The sequence below is a fragment of the Tamandua tetradactyla genome, chromosome 15 (assembly GCF_023851605.1).
Source record: "Tamandua tetradactyla isolate mTamTet1 chromosome 15, mTamTet1.pri, whole genome shotgun sequence".
NCBI lineage: Eukaryota > Metazoa > Chordata > Mammalia > Pilosa > Myrmecophagidae > Tamandua > Tamandua tetradactyla.
The window spans coordinates 54,829,975-54,850,994 of record NC_135341.1 but is presented as its reverse complement, the minus strand read 5'-3'; the positions used below and the strand labels follow the sequence as shown (position 1 = coordinate 54,850,994).

At 38.9% G+C, this 21,020-nt stretch overlaps 1 protein-coding gene across 1 annotated transcript in view; it reads right to left on the bottom strand.

Annotated features, from left to right (window-relative positions):
* Positions 1 to 1,207: 1,207 nt before the first annotated feature.
* SUSD5 (sushi domain containing 5) overlaps positions 1,208 to 21,020 on the bottom strand; it is an 89,484-nt gene continuing 69,671 nt past the window's right edge. Inside the window, exon 5 of the mRNA XM_077130400.1 lies at positions 1,208 to 5,480. Coding sequence (XP_076986515.1) covers positions 4,186 to 5,480 — 1,295 coding nt within the window. The 3' untranslated portion in view covers positions 1,208 to 4,185. The remainder of the gene's footprint in view (positions 5,481 to 21,020) is intronic.

Below are 21,020 nucleotides of genomic sequence, written 5' to 3'. Positions count from 1 at the left end.
ATTGCACCCAGGTTAGTCCTAACTTGAGGCAAGAGGGAAGCCTTTTGTACCCCTCCCAGGAAGTCATTGATATGGGCTGACCTACTGGGTAGAGGATGGGATAACTTCCTAGGCAAAGAGACTTCCCTTAGGCCAAGGGCAGTTCTCTGGGTGAGAAGGATGCACTTATGCCCTTATGAGCAGTTAGCAGCCAACACACATGGCAGCAGGAGATGGTTTACCTGCCTAGTGAAGGGGATATATGTGGGGCATCAACAACAGCTACTGCATTGCATGGCTTGAGAGCCATTGACACCCAGTGGTCAGGGAAGTAAACAGTGGCATAAGCAGATGGGATTGGTGCTGACGGTCTCTCTGCTAGATTTCTCCATTTGCTAATCCAGATCTTTCCTCCACCCTGCCCTGTACCCCGACAAGCCTGACCCCTGTGGTCTACATTGCCTGGGCTCTCTTGCCCTGTCCCATGGTTAGATTTAGCCACTGGGAGGCAACTGGTCAGTGATTGCATTGTGAGAGAAGCGGTCTGGGTATTTAAAATGCCTGCTTCCTCCAGGCTACAGTTGCACAGGGGCTGCGTTTTCCTTGAGGTCAGAGCTCCTGTCTGGCGCTACCTTTCCATTGCTGAAGCTCTTTTCAAGGTCCCCAATAGATCTCTACCATTTCTTGATAGTTCCCTTAACCTGCCCACATCTATGCAAAAAAGTCCCTTCCTCCAACCCTCTTTAATGTTTCCTTTGAATGTCCCATCAGTTAGAAGGTTTCTTCGGCCAGTGCTCCTCAAACTTTACCATGCTCATCGATGACCCAGACATCCTGTTTAATGCAGATTGTGATGCAGTTGGTCTGGGTGGGAGTTGAGAGTCTGCAGCTTTAATTAGTTCCCAAGTGAAGTCTGTGCTGCTAATCCAGGTACCATACCAAGTAGCAAGAACTTCACTGTGGTCGAGTGAATGGTCCCTGGATGGGGTGAGAGAGAGGGAGGAAGGAGAGGCTAGCAGACATGCCAGGAGTTCTGCAGACCTCCCTGAAATCCTGCTGTGGGAGGTAATGTGGCTGAGAGTAAGGCTTAGAAAGGGTGGCCTAAGATAGAGCAAGTATTAAGATACTATTTTTTTAGATTACTAGAGAATTCCTGTCCCACCCCCCTTTTAAGACCAGGATAATGTAACCCAGAAATAAAAACAACCAACAATTATTTTTGGAAATGATTTATTTTAAATATAATGATCAGAAGCTTTGTGTCAATGGAACCACTTCACCCATCCCCTGCAAATTTCATGGGTATTAAACATTTACCAGTCTCGGAGCATGCATAATGAGATACATTTTAGGTTTACAGTGTTTCTAAATCATTCCCTTTTTACATGCATTTTAAGAGTCTATATTAATTTAGATGACATCAACCAATAAAAACTTAAAACTGATGTTTGTGTTTATTTTGCAGTCCATGCCTACACAATAATACATTTACATGTATTCATATGTTGGTAATTTATTAATATGTTTGTATTACTATCATCTATTTATGTGATTGGTGTAAATCCAATGTTCTCGGGTTATTAAATAATATTCATTGATTAATACAATCCCAAACTTGAGATGGGTTACTTTAAACAGTTAAAAATAGAAAAATTATCTTGGAATAGATTAGAAAAGAATCTAATTTATAAATATATATAGCCTATGACTTTTATTCTATTGTGTTTTGCTTTGGCTACATGCAGAAAGCATTTCATTCCTATCGTTCCAGCTTTCACCTGACACACAGATATTCCAGTTGGTATCTTCAGGCCTTCATTTTACCTATTAATGAGGCCTGGGGACTTTTATTATGCCGTACTGTCTTTATAGCTACCTAGCCATATTTTTCCAAAGCTTGCACTGAAAAGAAATGGCAGGGTAGAAAACATGTTGCAAAAAAATTATTTTTTTCCTTAGGTAAGACATCAACAATTCTTCAATTGTAAAAAAGATCAAGATTTCTATCAACCACAGAAAAACACTTAGACTCCCATGGGGTCTTGACAAGAATGTATTCTTCATTATTTTTTACCATTGAAAACTATTTCTAGGAAGGGGATTCATATTAGAAAAATCTGAAATGTTTGCTTTCTGTGCCATCACATGGGAGACTACTGTTGGAGATGGCATTTTGGCAACTTTAAATGCTGCCTCTGCTGCAGGAACCGAGGCCTGACATCCTTGTAAGACAAACCACAGGGGTTATTCATCTTCTGTGCTTCCAGGGCTCCAGCTTGCCTCAAGTTCACTACTGATGCTATCACACACCAAGGATTTTTAAACGTGAGTGTGCGTGTCAGAATCACCCAAGCCTTCGTTAAAACACAACTTGCTGGGCCCCACCACTAGGATTTCTGCTTCATGGATCTGGAGTAGGATTTGAAAATCTGCATCTCCAAGTTCCCCGGTGATACTGATGCTGCTGGTCTGGGGATCACACTCTAAGGACCACTGTCACAGACAATATTTTGCTGAGCCACCAAAAGGCCATCCAGATGCTAAGAAATGGGTTGCACAATGTGCTGGTTTGAAAAGGTTTATGTACCCTAGAAAAGCCATGTTTTAATCCTAATCGACCTTGTGGGAGCAACAGTTTCTTCTAATCCCTATTCAGTACTGTATGTTGGAAACTTTAATTAGCTTATATCCATGGAAATGTGATTCAATCAAGTGTGGGTAATAAACTTGATGAGGTGGAGATGTGCCTTCACACATTCCAGTTGGGTCTTGATTGGTTTAAAAAGCTAGAGAACAGCATGAGAGAAAGCCACGAGATTCTGAGAGAGCAGAGAATGACATAGCCACAAGAAGCAGAGAATCCACCATCCAGGACCTTTGGAGATGAAGGAGAATGCCCCCAGGAGAGCTTCATGAAACAAGAAGCCAGGAGAGAAAGCTAGCAGATGATGCCATGTTCACCATATACCTTCCCAGTGGAGAGAGAAACACTGAACATCATCGGCCTTCTTGAACCAAGGTATTTTTTTCCCTGGATGCCTTAGATTGGACATTTCTATAGATTTGTTTTTTTGGGACATTTTCTCAGCTGTAGAACTGTAAACTAGCAACTTATTAAATTCCCCTTTTTAAAAGCCATTCCGATTCTGGTACATTACATTCTGGGGGCCAGCAAACTAGAACGCACAATAATCAGGATGGACGCTGTTTCCACAGAGCTCACAATCTCCACGCTCGAGCAAGGAATAGGACAGCACAGATGATTTCATAGCCCTTTTTAATTCTCTACTTCTTCATCAAGTGGTACCCATACTTGATATTCTAGTCTTTGGCCCTCTTAAAAAACTTTTTTCTCCCATGTCATTCCCTCTTACTGGTTCAGAGAAATCATTAATCCTGAGAGAGGAAACCAAGGACTGAGTTTTGTTAGTCCTGGCAAAAACTTCAAGACATTCCCAAGCACAGACTGGTCAAGGACAACTAGGCCACTTGTTCCGGGAGGAAATCGTGCATATTGGTACAAAGCTAAACCTGTTTTTAAAAAACGATGGGCTGTTCCATAGAATTGAGGGAACACATGTTGATGTGAGTCCCTTCACACTTCACCTCCCACTTTCAACCCCAACAAAATATCAATCTTAATTTCTCTCTAATTTCCACAAACGATTTAAAAGAAACCTCAAAGCTCCTGGACTGTATCCTGGTCCTTGGCTCATTTGCCCTCAGCAACATCACAATTTTAAAAGGAATAACCCTTTATTCTTCTGTATCCCACTCTCAACATTTAAATATCTATGTCTTAAATAGCAGTGCTCTCAAATGCTCCATTTATCACTTATTTCCAAAACATTAGGGCAGAGTTGGTGATTTTCTTTATTTATAAAGGAAAAGAAGACAATAGTATGATGAAGCAAGAGGTGATTTTTGACCTCACATTGGAATGAGGGCCCAAGCACAGGTCTGGGGTTAGTGCAATAAATTCCAGGGCAGAACGACTGAGGAGACATTGGTGGGTATGATGCTACCCAAGCCTTCCTGTCCTGCCATGTGCCTCCAGAGACACTTCTCAGTCTATAAAACAAAGACCTGAGAAGAAAGGATGAGCCCCATTCCACCTGTTTCATACTCTAGGTGAATTATCAGTGTGATGTGTCACAGTAATTTTTTCCTCTCAAGTGGCTCTGGAAAAGCCTACACTGAAGATGGTTAGACCTTCTCCATCTCAATCTGCTGGTGGTAGTGCCGAGCCTGCCGCTGGCCAACGTTTAGCTTATACACAGAGCTCTTGTGCTGGCACTTGCGGTAGCCCCATACGGCCCCCACACCTGCCAGGAGCAGCAGCAGGCATAGGACGGTGACAATGGTGGCGATCACGGGGCCTCTGCTGAAGCTAGGACACTCGTCCCCCACACACGGCTCCAAGGTTGGAGGATGAGGCTCATTGGCACCAGGGCCAGGGCCTTCTTGTCCCAAGAAGTCCTCAGACAGCAGGTATGGGAAGCTATCCTGGACCTCAGGAGTACTGGTGCCCAATGGAGGCTGGGTGGCTGCCATGATAGTTGAGGGGATGTGGTTAGGCATCTGCTGGACAGCAGTGGTTACTGTCTCCAGGGTAGAGTTGGGGGGTTCATAGAGTAAGGTGGCCAAGGGAGCTTTCTCTGTGGCAAATCTCCAAGGCACAGTTGACTGGTATTTCATAAATTCATCATCCCCCCTGCTTGGACCTTCAGTCTCAGACTCATTCATGGGTCTGAGAGCCAAAGCCTCCACATCCAGTGCTTGAGATGGAATAACAGAACTATGGGCAATGTGCTTGCTTGGTGTGAGAATGGTACCCCTGGGCTGCTTGATTTCAACAAGAATGGGCTGTTCAGGGGTAACTAGAATGCTTTCATCAAATCCTACTGACCCATCTCCTTTCTCCCCATCTTCCTCCTCTTCCACCTCTGTCTTTCTCCAAGCTCCATCAGTCACAGGGTAGCCATCTAACCAGGACTCGTCGTTGCTGCTCACCACTGGATTCCCTTCCTTGCTGTCATTCCTGCCCACAAATGGCCCTAAGGGACCGTCGGTGCTGCTATAGATCACTTTGGTTTCAGGTTCACCTGAGCCCAATTTCATGACACTGTAGTTGTCTCCAGTTGGAACCTGTTTTTTGGTATCATCATCCATCTCCCTTTCCAACTCAGGCTTGTGGAGAGTCTCAGCAGGAAACCAGAATAAGTACTTCTGATTAAGCTGGGATCCTGGCAAGTCTATGGGGACACTGCTCCCAGCACTGGGCAAGCTCGTGGTTGGAACAAAGGCTCTATCTTGGGCTACTTTTTCTCTGTGCACGGAAACAGAGACCAGGCGGTTCTGCTTTGTAGCCTCCTCAGGGGCTTCTCGCTGAGCCCTGTCCTCCTCTGCTTCTGACCTGGAATCCTTCATGAGCTCCCTGAATGAAGCAGATCTGTCATCAGGGAAATTATCTTCATAGTCAATATGTGCTTCTGCCTCATCTGGAAGGAAAGAGGGAATAAACTCATTAGGTCAAAATTACAGAGCCGGTGTAGAACAGAAGAAAGTGAAATGGAGGAAAGTGAAATAAGGACTGGAACAGAAGAAATACAACTGCTAGCATTCACAGATATATGACTGCATGTCACAACTAAATCCAAAGAATCTATACATAAGCCATTAAAATTAATACACAAGGTTTATCAAGGACATTGCAAAGGTCAATATAAAATCTCAACTGCATTTCTATGTACTAGCAATAAACATAAAACAAAAATTAAAAAGGGTGGCATTTACAATAGCATTAGCAAACATCAAACACTTGGGAATAAACCTAACAGAAGAAGTACAAGACTTCTAGATGGAAAGGCCCAAAATACTGCTAAACAAAAAAGACCTAAACAAATGGAGGGATATTCCATATTCACGTAATGAAAGACTCAAAATTGTTGTCAATTCTGTCCAAATTGAACTGTATAGATTTAATGCAATCCTAATTAAAAAAATCTAAGACATTGAAAAACTGATGCTAAAATTTATGAAATGAAAAGGGCTAAGAATAGACAAGGCAATCTTGAAGAAGAAGAAAGCTAGAGGACGTACACTACAAAATTTCAGGATTTACTATAAAACAAGTTCTTTATAACATTGTGATACTGGCACAAGGTTAGATAATTGGAATACATTAAAATTAAGAAATTATGTTCATCAATTGCCACCACAAATTGTTAAAATGCAAGCCACAGAGTTGGAGAAGATATGTGCAAGACATAAAATCTCCAGAAAGCAGCAAGAACTCCTACAAATAAATCAATAAATAGGTAGACAAACTATAGAAAAGCTGGTAAAGTACTTGAACAGGCACATCAAGAAAGATATCTAAATAGTCATTAAACATTTCTAAAGATGCTCAACCTCCTAAGAAATAGAGAAACGTTGAGTATAGCCATAACAAGACACCACTGCGTAGCTCTAATGGCTAACATTAAACAGCCTGACAATATCAAGTGCTGTCAATGATGTGCCTCATGTTGGGAATGGGACTTGGGATGGCTACTGTGGAAAAATATTTGGGCATTATCTACTAAAATTGAATATATCCATCCTCCATCACATAGCAATTCCACTCCTAAGTTTCTACTCAACAGTAATGAGTACACTTGTACCAAAAGAGGTGTACTAGAATGTTCATAATAGCCAAAATCGTAAACAATTCAAATGTTCCACTAATTGTAGAAATTATACATAAATTATAGTATAATCATACAATGAAAATCTGTACATCAATGAATATCCACCAGCACCTGCTTCCTATAACAACCTGAGTACATCTTACAACCATAATGCTGAACTAAATAAATCAGACCCAAAAGAATGTTCAGGATTGGTTAAGATGCTTCAGGGCTCTGTTTCCCCATAGCTTTGACTGACAAGCAAGAACTGGCAGAAACCTCTTGTCAAAGCTCCAGAAAACTGTCACAGGACTGCAATAACAGGGTGAGGGCTGAATAAAAAAAACAGCTGCTTAAGAGTGGCAGGGTTTTGTGGTGCCCTGGCTGGCCCCTTCTCTACCCTTCATGAGATCAGCATGGAGCTGATCCATTCTCCCAGTGTGGATACTTTGTCTCAGTTTCGGAGGGAGCAGAGTAACCCTCACACACATACTGGCCCCATCTGTCTACTGGTGGGTGTGAGGGACGTGCCATGTGGGGACTTGCCATCACTGAACTTGCCCTCGCATGTGGAAGGCAGTTCACAGAGGTCTCTTAAAGAACACTGTGGGACAGCAGTCAAGTTGGGCTGCCTAGAGCAAGGAATTGCTGGCTACAGGATACACAGTGCAGTGCCCAAACTGCAAGAAAACTGTTTCCTAAGGAAGAGAGGACTTTTGGATCCATGTAAATGGAGGAATGCCTAAGATAAGATACATGCACAGAAAAGATCTGGAGACCTCTCATGTTGAGCTTGGAGTTATTCTCTAAACTTATTATATAGATAAGCCCTGAAGGACAGTACTTGTACAGGTCAATCTGCAAAATGTGGAAGAGATTTTCCTCTTCTTCCTCCTCTCTCCTCTTCTTTTTTTAAATTAGCCTTGGTAACCAAGGAAAGTTCTGTCATAATATCAGCTGAATATAAGCTTAGAAGCCTCAGAGTCTGAATGCCAGTGATAACACAAAATGTCAAAATGTCCAGGTTTCAAAAAGAGTTACAAATTAGGTGAGCCACGTGGCTCATCAGGCAGAGTTCTCGCCTGCCATGCCAGAGACCTGGTTTCGATTCCCAGCGCCTGCCCATGTAAAAAAAAAAAAAGTTACAAATCATACAAAGAAACAGGAAGTGATGGCCCAGGCAAAGGAAAAGATTAAAGCATTAGAATTCATCAATGTGAGTTGTCTGGGACATACCAGACAAAGAACTTTAAAAAAAAATGGTCCTAAAGATGCTCAAAGGGCTAACGGAAAACAAGGACAAAGAACTAAAGTAAATTAGGAAAATGACAGAAAAACCCAAACTGATGATCAACAGAGAGATGGCAATTATGAAAAGTATCAAACAGAGCAGATCTCCATAGTAACAGAAATCTAAAATTCCCTAGAGGGGTTTAACAGCAGATTGGAACTGGCAGAAGAGAATTTGTAGATAAGACAATTGAAATCATTCACCTAGGAGACGAAAGAAGCAAGAATGAAGAAAAGTTAACAGAGCCTGAGGAACCTATGGGAAAGCAAAAAATTGTCAACGAAGAATTCTACATCTGGCAAAACTGTCTTTGAAAATTAGGAGCGATAAAGACATCTCCAGATTAACAAAAGCTGATTGTGTTTGTCACCACCAGACCAGCCTTCAGGAGATGCTAACGAGAGTTCTGTAGGTTGAAAGGAAAGGACAATAGACAGCAGACTGAAGTTACATGAATAAATAAAGATCTCTGGTCAGAGAAACGACATGGGTAAATACAAATGTCAGTACTATTACATTTTTGGTTTGCAACTCCACTTTTTATTTCCTGCAGGACCTAGAAGACAAAAGCATAAAATGTAAAGATAAATCAGTGGTTTTGAGTTTATAATGTATAAATAGGTAATCTGTGACAAGAACTACTTAAAGGTGAGGGATGTAGGGATATAGGAACATTGTGTATACTACTAAAGTTAAGTTGGTATTAGAGTAAATGAGATTGTTACAGATTTAGTATGTTAAATTTAAGCCCCATGGTAACTACAAAGAAAGTATCAGCAAATATATATGTGCAGAGACAGAAATTAGAGTAGAGGCTGCCTGAGGCAGGGGCAGAGGGAATGGGAAGTTAACGTATAATGAGTATAGGGTTTCTGTTTGAGGAGATGGGAATGTTTTAGTACTGGAAGGTGGTGAGAGTACCAAAATATTTTGAATGTGATTAATCCCACGGAATGGTATGTTTGGGAATGGTTGAGATAGGAAAGTTTATGTTGTATGCATGCTCCCACAATTTCAATAAAAAGAGCAACTAAAGAGACAATGATAAATGCAATACATGATCTTTGATGGGATCTAGCAAGGGAAGAGAAAAGGCTCAAATGGGATATTATTAGGACATATGAAAAAATTGGAATATGGACCATAAGTTTTTTATTTTTTACATGGGCAGGCACGGGGAATTGAACCCGGGTCTTCTGGCATGGCAGGCGAGCATTCTTGCCTGCTGAGCCACCATGGCCCACCCTGGACCATAAGTTTTATATCAATATTACATTTCTTTAACTTGATAACTGTACTTAAGGTGGTTATATAAATGAGTATTCTTGTTCTTAGGAAATGCACATGGCAGTATTAAGTGTTCATTATATATGCAAACCACACTCAAGTATTCAGAAAATGGAGAGATAGAAAGATGATAGGTAGGTAGATAGAAAGATGTGGCAAATGCAGTGCAATGTTAAAATTGGTGGATCTGGGTATTGGGGCTGGGTAGGACTATGTTGGATTTTCTCTGTAGGTGGCTTGTATTATTTTTATAACAGTCTTGTAAGTTTGAAAGTATTTCGAATTTAAAGATTTTTTTTTTAAAGAGTACATACTGGAACTTTATTTATATGAACAGGCAAAACAAATCTATGATTTTGGAAATCAGGACGGTGGCTGTGCTTGGGAAGGAGAGTAGGGGTAATGATAGAGTTTGTGTATAAGGAGGCTTTTGGGGAGGTGGCAATGTTGTGTTTCTTGACCTGTATGTGGCTAAGTTTCTGAATTTACTTTCTAACAATTCATTGAACTATGTTCTTATAATTTGTATGTATGTTATGATTAAGTAAAAACGTATTTTTAAAAACACTGATTTGCTCTTTATAAAACCTCTGAGTCCTGAGACTATACTGTGAAGTATTGTGAATTCAGCTAATGAGGAAGGAAGTTGCCCCACAGTCAGAAGACTAGAAGAATACAAAGGACAGCCTGATGAGATGGAATCATGCTGACTAGGAAGGCTCAAGGAGCTGGTGTCCTCATAAGAGGGTAGCCGTCTGGGATTTCCCCTCTCTCAATGGTCTTTGAAAGTCAAGTTCAACTTGAAGACATGCCTAAATAGTAAAGCGAAAGGCCCTCCTTCTTATCATTGTATTTTCAAAAGGACAAGGTACAGAGAGCTCCAGAACCAAAGCCTACATGTAAAGCAGATGTATCATAAGGTGCATTCCTAAGCTTGAAAAATGGATTGCTGGGCATCTGGCTTATTTTCAAAGGACTGCAGAGAAAAAGATTCCATATCTTCCTCATTTAGTGACCTGCAGAATTTAAATCAACCAACCAATCAACCAATCAATTGATCCTTTCTGATCTGTTCCTAAAATTAAACCCATTCCCCCTTTACTTGTGTTGTCAACCAAGCAAGGAAAAGAGTGGATGAAGAGCAAATTTCTCTCATCTACATCAAATGCATGTATGCTTTATTCTTAGAAAGGGACAATTCATCAAATATTTCAGAAGAACCCATCAACCCAATCACAAATCCTCAGACAAAAAGCACATCAGGTGGCCAGACCACTCTTAGGAGCTTGTAGAATTCAAATAACAGGTTTGCAGGTCTCGGTCAGGGTGCCTCCTGCATGTTCATTGTTTTGTCATATTGCCTGTTTCTAATCTCCATTATCATTCTAAGTAATACATTTGTCCATTACTTCATTCAATAAACCTTCACTGAGTGACAACTATGCCCCTGGCACTGTGGTAGGACTTTAGGTCATTGGTGAGCCAAACAGTCCCTGCCCTCGTGGAGCATTCGGCACAGAATCACATGGTCTTGAGACCTACCATGTTGAATTTTAAAGCTTTTGTATGCACACATTCTCACCGACTGTGCTGAATAAGCACTAAGTTTTAGATTTAAGTATCATCCTTAAGATGTGTTTGAATAAAGGAGATACATGCAATATGCATATCCTTTCTGTTCCTTACCACCCCATCTGTATATTGGGTTTGTGATGCCTCAAGAACACAGAATTCCAGGGAACCCACAATGTGTGTGGGCTCAGTAAGACTCAAAGTGAGCACAAGGTAAGTGTGTTACATCTGCTACCGAGTAAGTGGGGGTGCTGATAAACCTGCAGGGCAGTGCTTTCCATTTGAACTAGAACTTGCTTTGAACACAGTAAAAAGCCATTGGCATTCAAAACAAAACAAAATAAAAAAACACATGACTCAAAGAACCTTATCTGTGATAGGCTGAAAAATGCCCCCCAAAGACATCCACATCCTGACCCCCAGAACCTGTGACTATATTTCCTTACATGTAAAAGGGATTTTGAAGGTGTGATTAAGTTAAGGGTTTTGGGACAAGGAGATTATTGGTGGGGATCCATGAGGGCCCAATGGATAGCCCTGGAGTCTTTATAAGAGGGAGGCAGGAGAGTCAGAGTGAAAGAGATGTGACAATGGAAGCAGAGGTGAGAGAAATGGAGGGAGAGAGGGAGGGAGAGAGAGAGAGAGAGGCAGAGGGACAGAGACTGAAGATGTCATGTTGTTGGCCTCAAAAACGGAGGAAGGCATGCTGGCCGCCACCCAAAGCTGGAAAAGGTAAGGGAACAGATTTTCCCCTAAAGCCTCTGGGAGGATTGCAGCCCTGCCTATACTTTGCTTTTAGCACTGCTGACCTCCAGAACAATAAGAAAATAAACTTGCAATGTTCACTAAGTTAATAGTAATTTATTTTAGCAGCAATAGAAAACCTTCTTACTCGTATTACCTTCTGGTATTAGCCAACCACAGAAAGAAAGGGAAAGCTAAGGCAACTCATAGTTTCTTTTCCTTTCAGTTCTTCCTTACTCATCAGTAAACTCAAGGTAAAGAAAGTTGGTAGAATGTTGGTAGAATATTAAGTGATACAAAAACAGCTGAGTGAGCTTTGTGCAATATTTCAACTGTTCTGGCAAGAATGAAATGCATATGCTAAGACAAGTTAGAAATACAAATTGTGTACTTTCAGTGATTCTGCAAAATGGTTAAATGCTCTTATATTTGCATTTAAAACTGGCATTGGGCAATATAAAGATATAAAAGTAAAAATTCATGCTAATAATTAACAATTTTAATTTATCTTAGAACTACATTAAATAGCAAATAAAAAAGCAAAACAAAACACCATGACTAGTGGAAAAAGAGACATCAGAAGAAAGGAGAAGAGCTTTATATTTTAGTACCCTTCATTAATGGTGCTTATTTCTATTTTTTGAAAAGAGGCCCCACATTTTCCTGTTGCAGTGGGTCCTGTACATTATGTAGCCAGCCTGCATGCATATTGCATATGAAGCCCACACTTCAAGGGTTTCTAACTGAAAACTCACTTGTGTCTTTCATGACTTTAGAAAACTTTGCTGAGGAGCCTGGCTTCTCAGCTCCCTGGCTCCCTGCCACTCCCTCTTTCTCTCTCTATTCCTCTATTACTTGGAGGTCTTACCTTACATACCAAGAATCTTTAAAGGCACAGTTCCTAAAGAACATTTTCTGATAGAAATTTTGGGAAATTTAAGAATCTAAATTGTATTAATAATGTTTCAGTCATCGAGTCCCTCACTGCCCAGTGCGTAGGACACTACAGGCTTTCTCGGATGTTGTATGGAACTGGAGAAAGGGGCCTACACAGTTGGAACTGGGTGAGTCTTGGGAATACTGGATTAGGGCAAAATGATGCATTTTCCCCCACTCCCTTACCACTGCAACAAGCCTTATGATACAGAAGCAGAGAGGTGATCACTGTCTTTTAAAATTTACTCTTAATGAAAGAATGTTTGTGTTTGTATGTAGTTATGTACCATAAATAAAAATAAATTAAAAAAAAATTTGTCTTAATGCAAAGAAATTTAGCATTCCACAGGTCTGACAGATCATTTCTGCCCCAATTCTTCTAATTTGTTTTTTAAATGTTTTAATTTTTTAATCCTTTTAAGTTAATTTTTTTATTAGAGAAGTTGTAGGGCTAGAAAAAATCATGCAGAAAATAGGCTTCCCATATACTCCCTTCATACACATAGCTTTGTATTAGTGTATGCCTTTGTTACAACTGATGAAACAACGTTATTATAATTGTACTATTAACTACAGCCCATAGTTTATATTAGGGTTCACTGTTTCTGTAGTACAATCCTATGGTTATTTTTAAAAATTTATCTAGTAAAATATATGCAACCTAAACTTTGTCCTTTTAAACAGATTCAAACATATAACTCAGGGGAGATAATTACATATACAATGTTGTGCTATCATTGCCACCATCTATTACCAAAACTTACTCACAATCCCAAATAGAAACTTTGTAATAAAAACTTTTAATTAATTATTAACTCCCCATTCCTGAACCCCACCCCAGCCCCTGATGACATGTAAAGTATTCACTTTCAACCTACTTATGTCTTCGAATTTAAGATGAGTCTCTTGTAAACAACGTATAGTCAGGTCATGCTTTTTTTTATCCAATCTGTAATCTCTGCCTTTTGACTGGAGAATTTACTCCATATACATTTAAAGTCATTACCGATAAGGCACAACTTTCTTCTGCTGTTTTGCTATTTGGTCTCTGTAAGTCTTATACCTCTTCTGTCCCTCAATTCTTCCTTTAAGGCACACTTCCACACTTATTTGATTTTATTTTAGTATTGTACCATTTTGAGTCCCTTCTCATTTATATACAAAAAAAATGTATACATTTTCCATATTTTTTGTTCAATTACCATGGGTTAAATTCTCAAATCTATAACAATCACATTTGATTTGATACCAACTTAGCTTCAGTTGCATACACATACACTGTTCCTATATGTCTGTGTCCCCCCACCTTTTTGTTGTACTTGTTAGAAAGTATGTCTTTACACATTATATGTTCTTAACCATAATATGTCATTACTTTTTACGCATTTGTATCCAGAATCTATTAAAAGTAAAAAGTGGAGTTACATATTAAAACATACAATGGTACTGGCATTGTAATTACCCACATGGTTAGCTTTAGTGGAGGTCTTTATTTCTCTAGGCTGCTTTGATTCACTGTCTAGTGTCCTTTCTTTTGAGTTTGAAGAACTCCCTTAAGCATTGCTTGTAAGGCAAGTCTGGTGGTTATGACCTTACTCAGCTTTTGTTTATCTGGGAGTGTCAATCTCTCCCTCCCTTTCAAAAGACAGCATCCCTGGATATAAAATTCTTGGTTGGCAACTGTTTTCTTTGCGCACTTTAAATATTGCATTCCACTGCCTCTTGCCTTCATGGTTTCTGATGAGAAATTGGATCTTAATATTTGGGGCCTCCCTTGTACATATATGTTGCTTTTTCTCTTGCAGCTTTCAGAACTCTCTCCTTGTCCTTGGAAAGAAACAGTTTGACTACTATATGTCTGGGTGTGGTTCTTTTCAAATATTTCTTGTTTGGGATTCATTGGATTTCTTGAATGTGCACAGACACATATTTCATTAAATTAGGACGTTTTCTTTCATTACATCTTTGAATATGCTCCTGCTCCTTTCTCTTTTCTCCTTCTGGGACTACTATAATGCATGTATCGTTATGCTTGATGGTGTCCCACAAGTCTTGTAGGCTCTGTTCACTTTTTCTCTATCCTTTTTCTTTCTGTTCCTCAGCTGACTCATTTCAATTGTTTTGTCTTTGAATTCACTGATTCTTTCTTCTGCCAGCTCCAATCTATTGTTGATAAGCTCCAAGAAATTTTTCATTTCAGTTATTGTGGCTTCAACTCCAGTATTTCTGTTTGTTCCTTTTAAAATTTTCTATCTCTCTATTAAGATTCTCATAGTGTTCTTTCATTGTTTTCCAGATATCCTTTAGTTCTTTCTCTGTGTGTTCCTTTATCTCCTTGAGCATGCTGAGGACTTTTTTTTTTTTTTTAATTTTGTTTTGGTTTGTCCACAGTCTGGTCTTCTTCATTGATAGTTTTTGGACTTCTATCTTGTTCCTTTGGATGGACCATCATTAATTTTTTGTGTGTTTGTCTTGTTATCTTTCGTTACACGCATGTTAATATTTAAAGTGTTTACTCTGGAATTTAGTCCCTAACCTTTCTCTGTTCCTTAAGTTTGTATCTAGATAGTGATATGACAGAGATTCTTTGAGTACCAGGAGCTAACAAAACAAATAAACCATGGAAAAAAAAACACCTTTCACAGTCTTGACGTATTTGCTCTGTTCTGACTGGTGCTCTCCTTCAGACTTAGCCTTCCTATCAAGAAGATTACCCTAAGTTAAATGTGCAGTGCTGTGTCCTCTCTGCCTTTTCTGACCCCACATCTTGTCCTGGGCTTGTGCTTGCTTGTGGCTTTAGGAATTTCTCTCTTTACAAGACTTTGAATGTCCCTCTGTGCCCTATGAAATAGAATTTCTTCCCCTCCAGCCTGCTCTATTGTATGCTAAAAACAGGAAATATTTTGTCCCCGGCCACTTTGACTTAATTGTTTTAAACACTTTTAGCTGTCTGCAAGCTGTTTCTGCCCTGAGAGCAAGTTCTGTGATGGGGAGCCTGAGAGGAGTTTCCTGGTTCAGTCTTTCAGTCTACCACTCGATAGATGGGCACTGATACAGGCACCGCAGTTATGTGCAAAGTATCTGCTGTTTCCAGAACAGGCCCAGGGATCCACAACAGGAGTGCAGATGGCTCTATAGTGCACTGAGGAGGGGGTGGGGAAAGGGCCAGAAAAGGTGCCCTGAGCTTCTCTTACTCTTTTTTTAAAAATTTATTTATTAATTAAAAAATAAAGAAACAAAATAAAACATACATAATCAGTAATTCACAATATCATCACTTAGTTGCATATCATCATTTCTTAGAACATTTGCATTAATTCAGAAAGAGAAATAAAAAGACAATAGAAAAAGAAATAAAACGAACACAGGAAAGAAAAAAAAAAAGATTATACCTACCATACCCCTTATCCCTTGCTTTCATTGATCACTAGCATTTCAAACTAAATTTATTTTAGCATTTGTTCCCCCTATTATTTATTTTTATTCCATATGTTCTACTCCTTTGTTGACAAGGTAGATAAAAGGAGCATCAGACACAAGGTTTTCACAATCACACAGTCACATTGTGAAAGCTATATCATTATACAATCATCCTCAAGAAACATGGCTACTGGAACACAGCTCTACATTTTCAGGCAGTTCCCTCCAGCCTCTCCATTACATCTTGGATAACAAGGTGATATCTACTTGATGCATAAGAATAACCTCCAAGATAACCTCTTGACTCTGTTTGGAATCTCTCAGCCATTGACACTTTGTCTCATTTCCCTCTTCCCCCTTTTGGTCAAGAAGGTTTTCTCAATCCCTTGATGCTAAGTCTCAGCACATTCTAGGGTTTTTCTCAATCCCTTGATGCTGAGTCTCCGCTCATTCCAAGATCTCTGTCCCACGTTGCCAGGAAGGTCCACACCCCTGGGAGTCATGTCCCACGCAGAGAGGGGTAGGGTGGTGAGACTGCTCGTTGTGTTGGCTGGAGACAGAGGCCACATCTGAGCAACAAAAGAGGCTCTCTTGGGGGTGACTCTTAGGCCTAAATTTTAAGTAGACTTGACCTATCCTTTTTTTCTTACTCTTTTTTAAAGCTGCAGTACCTTGATTTGGAACTTGCCCAGTTACTGCAACTCTTCAAGTGTTTTCTGGAGTTCTGGGGAGGATGGCTCTGCCAATTGTGTGCTATTTGTCAAAGATTCTGTGGGAGACCCCACAGAGTCTTATGTCACCATTTTGGCACATTTTGTGCCCCCATGGCACATTTTTGATCCCAGGCTGAGTGTAAACCTTTAGATAGATGGGTGGCCATGTCAGACCTCCCTGGACCTCTTTGCATCTCTTCCTGAGGTTTGTCTCACCTTGGCAGAATATGCAATCCACCCAGCTCTCTGGTCACAAATGTGCCATTTTTTTTTAATTAAAAAAAAGTATTCTTTGGTATTGTAGAAGAAATCATTATTTCTGCAACATAATATACATTTGCTAGTTGTCTCCCAGAGTTATGCTGCTGAGGATGAATATTCCTGTGCTCCCAGATAAAACACAATAAGGAAAGACAGGATGAAGTAACTTTCCAAAGCCATTTTTCCTCAAGCAACTTCCACCCACTTGAAATCACAGGCTGTTATCTCATGCATGGTCTAGACTGCAGGGCCCTTACCACTTGCTATTTTACAAGGGATCATTTCTCTATTGCCTCACTGTAGCCCAAAACACCAAACTGTTAAGAGCCCCAAAATGGTTCTTCATCATTCCAAGGTATCATCTCTGGTCCTTGCTTGCATAAACCCTAACACTGCACTCATTTTCTTTCAGGTCATCAACTGCAGCTAACTGACAGTTGGGAGTAAACAAGCCGTTTGCCTAAAGGGTGATGAAAATGACATTTGCATTGAGTGTGCCCGAAGTTCAAGCCTCAGTAACGGGGAAGCTGGCAGGGAATCCACGTTAGGGTGGGCAGCAGGGTTGGGAGTTCCTTTAGTATTCTCACAGACCATTTACCTGAAATCCCCAAGAGACATCAAGACTGAAATAACCTCTGGGTAAAAAGAATTCTACCCAAATAACCAACAGCTGAAAAGAAGTATGAGTGTAGGCATAATTAAAATACTCCAGTGCCTCGGAATATGTGTTGCCTTGACTCCATATAACATCTGCTCTGGTTTCTTCCTTGTCTGTTTTCCCACACCCCATATGCCAGCTCCCATCCTGCATGTTTCTCTGTGCTTGTTCCTTCTGATTGCCTCTCCTCCTGCTCTGCGTCCTCTTTCTCCTACCTCATCCCTTAAATCCCAGACCATTGAGTGTGTACAGGGGACACATTCAGAAATCACTTTATCATCAGGGTTGATTATATGCCAAGTTTTTAAATATCTAAGTATTCCAGTTGAAACAGTATCATATTTTCCTTCCCCATATCTAAACACTAGCAAAAAAAGTTTTACCAATGGTTACTACACATGGAAAAGGACAGAATATAATGCAACAAATAGCTTTTAAAACTATTCTCTTGGTAAAACTAGTTACCAAGAGAACAAACAGAAGATTCGGGAGCAGAATGGAAATGGGCAGTATAGCTCAACTGCTAATCCCAGCCTCACCCTTTAAAAACCATACTGCGGAGTTAATAAATCTTGGAGAGAAGCAAAGTGAGTGGAGAGAAACAGATCAGTAACCAACAGGGGCTATTCTTTCAGATGAAATCCAAATTGCCAGGGCTTCACATTGGGTAGTGAAGTAAACCTTGGTATAGAATATTTCACAAAATTTCTAAAGAGAAAGCAGAGCCCAGATATTTTTTGAAAAACAAACAAAATTAAAACTACATACCACTTCGGCTGAGTTGTCCACTTCCAACTACCATTTCCTTGGCTTGATAAAAGGAAGATGCATGTAAACGGCAAAGAACCTAACTTAGAAGAAATAATAATTCAAGGAGCAGAAAGAATCCTTACAATTGCTTCATATTACAGAAATTAAGAAGAAAGTGCATGCAATAAAACAAAAGCTCAAAGATGAGGTGACAAAACAACAGAATGCTATAAAAAGTGTGGTTATTGAATTGAGGAGCCAAATTGAAGACTAACATATCATCATTACGGAACTAAAAAATAAATTAGAAATCCCAAAGAACAGAATAGACTGATAATTTTATGAAACAGAAAAGAAAAGACAGGAAGAAACATATTCAAGAATCACTAGAATCCTCAAGCAGAATAAATTCACAAAAAAACCACATCTAGGCACACCAAATTAAAACTGCTAAAGATCAGATAAATAAAATCTTTTTTTTTTAAATTTTTTATTGGGGGTACAAGGATAGTTCAGTGGTAGAATTCTTGCCTGCCATGTGGGAGACCCAGGTTCAATTACTGGCCTATGCAATTCTCAAAAACAAACATGCAAAGAAAGAAAAAAAAAAAAAAGACAAAACTAAAATTTAACAAACGCTGCTGCAATAATGGGATATTCACATGGAAAAAGAATGAAATGTGACCCCCGCCATACAGCATGCAATAATATATATATATATTTTTTTAATTGAGAAATCTTCACGCACATATTGTCCATCCAGTGTATACAATCAATGGCTCACAGTAATATCACATAGTTGTGCATTCATTACCATAAATAAAATCTTAAAAGCAACCTAAGAAAGAAGATACATAACCTTAAAAGACCAACAATAAAATGGAGAGCTTACTTCTCCAAAGAAATAATGAAAGCCAGAGGATAATGTGACAATACCTTCAAAGTGTTAGAAGAAAATAATTGCCTAGAATTTCTTACCCTGTGAAAATAGTCTAGATGGGAGCTCAGAGATAGGGAGGAAAAAAATGAAACAGGTACATATAGAGGCAAATCTATGAATATTGACTTCATAAAACAATCTCTCTCTCTCACACACACACACATACACAGAGTATTCAAAACCCCTGACAATGTAGATGTGGGAAACAGGTAAATGGAGGAGAAATGTTTGAAGGTCTTTAAATTTTTCAGGAAATGGTAAATGTATTAATTTATATTAGATTTTGATAAGTTGCCCATTACCATTTCTAAAAGACAAGAAACTAAAGAAAAGACAGTATTACAGAGTAATTGAAGAAGTAAATGTAATTTAAAAAATGCTCAATTACTCCAAAAGAAGGCAAAAAAGCCGAGAAGAAGGAACAAAGAACAAGTGGGACAAAGAACAAAACGAATAAAAACCAGTATTTTTACACACAAATTTATCAAAAATTATATTAAATGTAAAATGGATTAATGCTTCAATTAAAAGACAAAGGTTGTTCGCTTGGATAAAGAGATATAGCGTATAAATATGGTGCTTATATGAGACATACATTCAATATAAACACACAGAGAAGTTGAATGTAAAAGAGTGAAAAAATATATAAATATAGGCCATGGAAATACTAACAGGCAAAGAAGACTTTATGGCAAAAAGCATCACTAAAGTTACAGATGGGCATTTCATAAAGACAAATTTTGAGTTTACCAGGAAGATATTATATTCTAAATCTGTATGTACCTAATAACATAGACTCAAAATTCATGAAATTAAAACATAGAAAATAAAAGGAGAAATAGATAAATCTACAATTACAGTGAGCTATTTTAAAATATTTGAATATTGATATTGTTCAACTTGATAAACTTTACCTACTTGACATATATAGAACACCGCATCCAACACCTATAAAATAAACACTCTTTTAAAGTCACATACCTAGGTAAAAAAAATGCACATAAAATAATTTTACCAAATTGACCATAAAGGATGTCTCAACAAATTTTTAGGGACTAAAACTGCTGTGAAATTTACAAACAAAAATACTAGGGAATTCCCATATGTGTGGAAATTCAGCAAAACATTTCTAAATACTGCATGGGTAAAAGGAGAAATGACAATGGATATTAAGAAACATTCTAACTGAATGATAATGAAAATATTACATTTTAAAACTTGTTGGAAACAGCAGGAGCTGTCCGTAGAGGCAAAGTTATACCTTTCAAATACCCATATTAGAAAAGAAGAAAGGCTGAAAATCACATCAATCTCAAAGAGCTAGAAAAGGAAGAGTTAATTAAACTCAAAGAAAGAAGCAGTAAGGAGATAGAAAGCAAAAATTAACAAAAGAAAAAGCACACATATAATAGAGAAGACTAACAAAGCAAATGTTGGTTCTCTGAAAAGATAATAACATTGAGAAACCACAGCAAGACTAATTAAGAATAATTTAGAGAAGACACAAATGAAAAAGATCAGGAACAAAAAGGGCATTACCACAGATCTTACAAATATTAGAGAAGATAATAACATGATTTTATGATCAGCCTATGTTAAAAATGTGAAAATCTTGATGAAACGGACAGCAATATAGCAAAATGCAACTTACCAAAGGTGATTGATGTAAGAAGAAATAGAAAATATTTGCATTCCATTAACTATTAAAAAAAAAACCCTGAAATTAAATAACTCTACACAAGAGAAAACTCAAGATGCAGATGACTTTAGACATAGATTCTACCATAATATTAAAAAG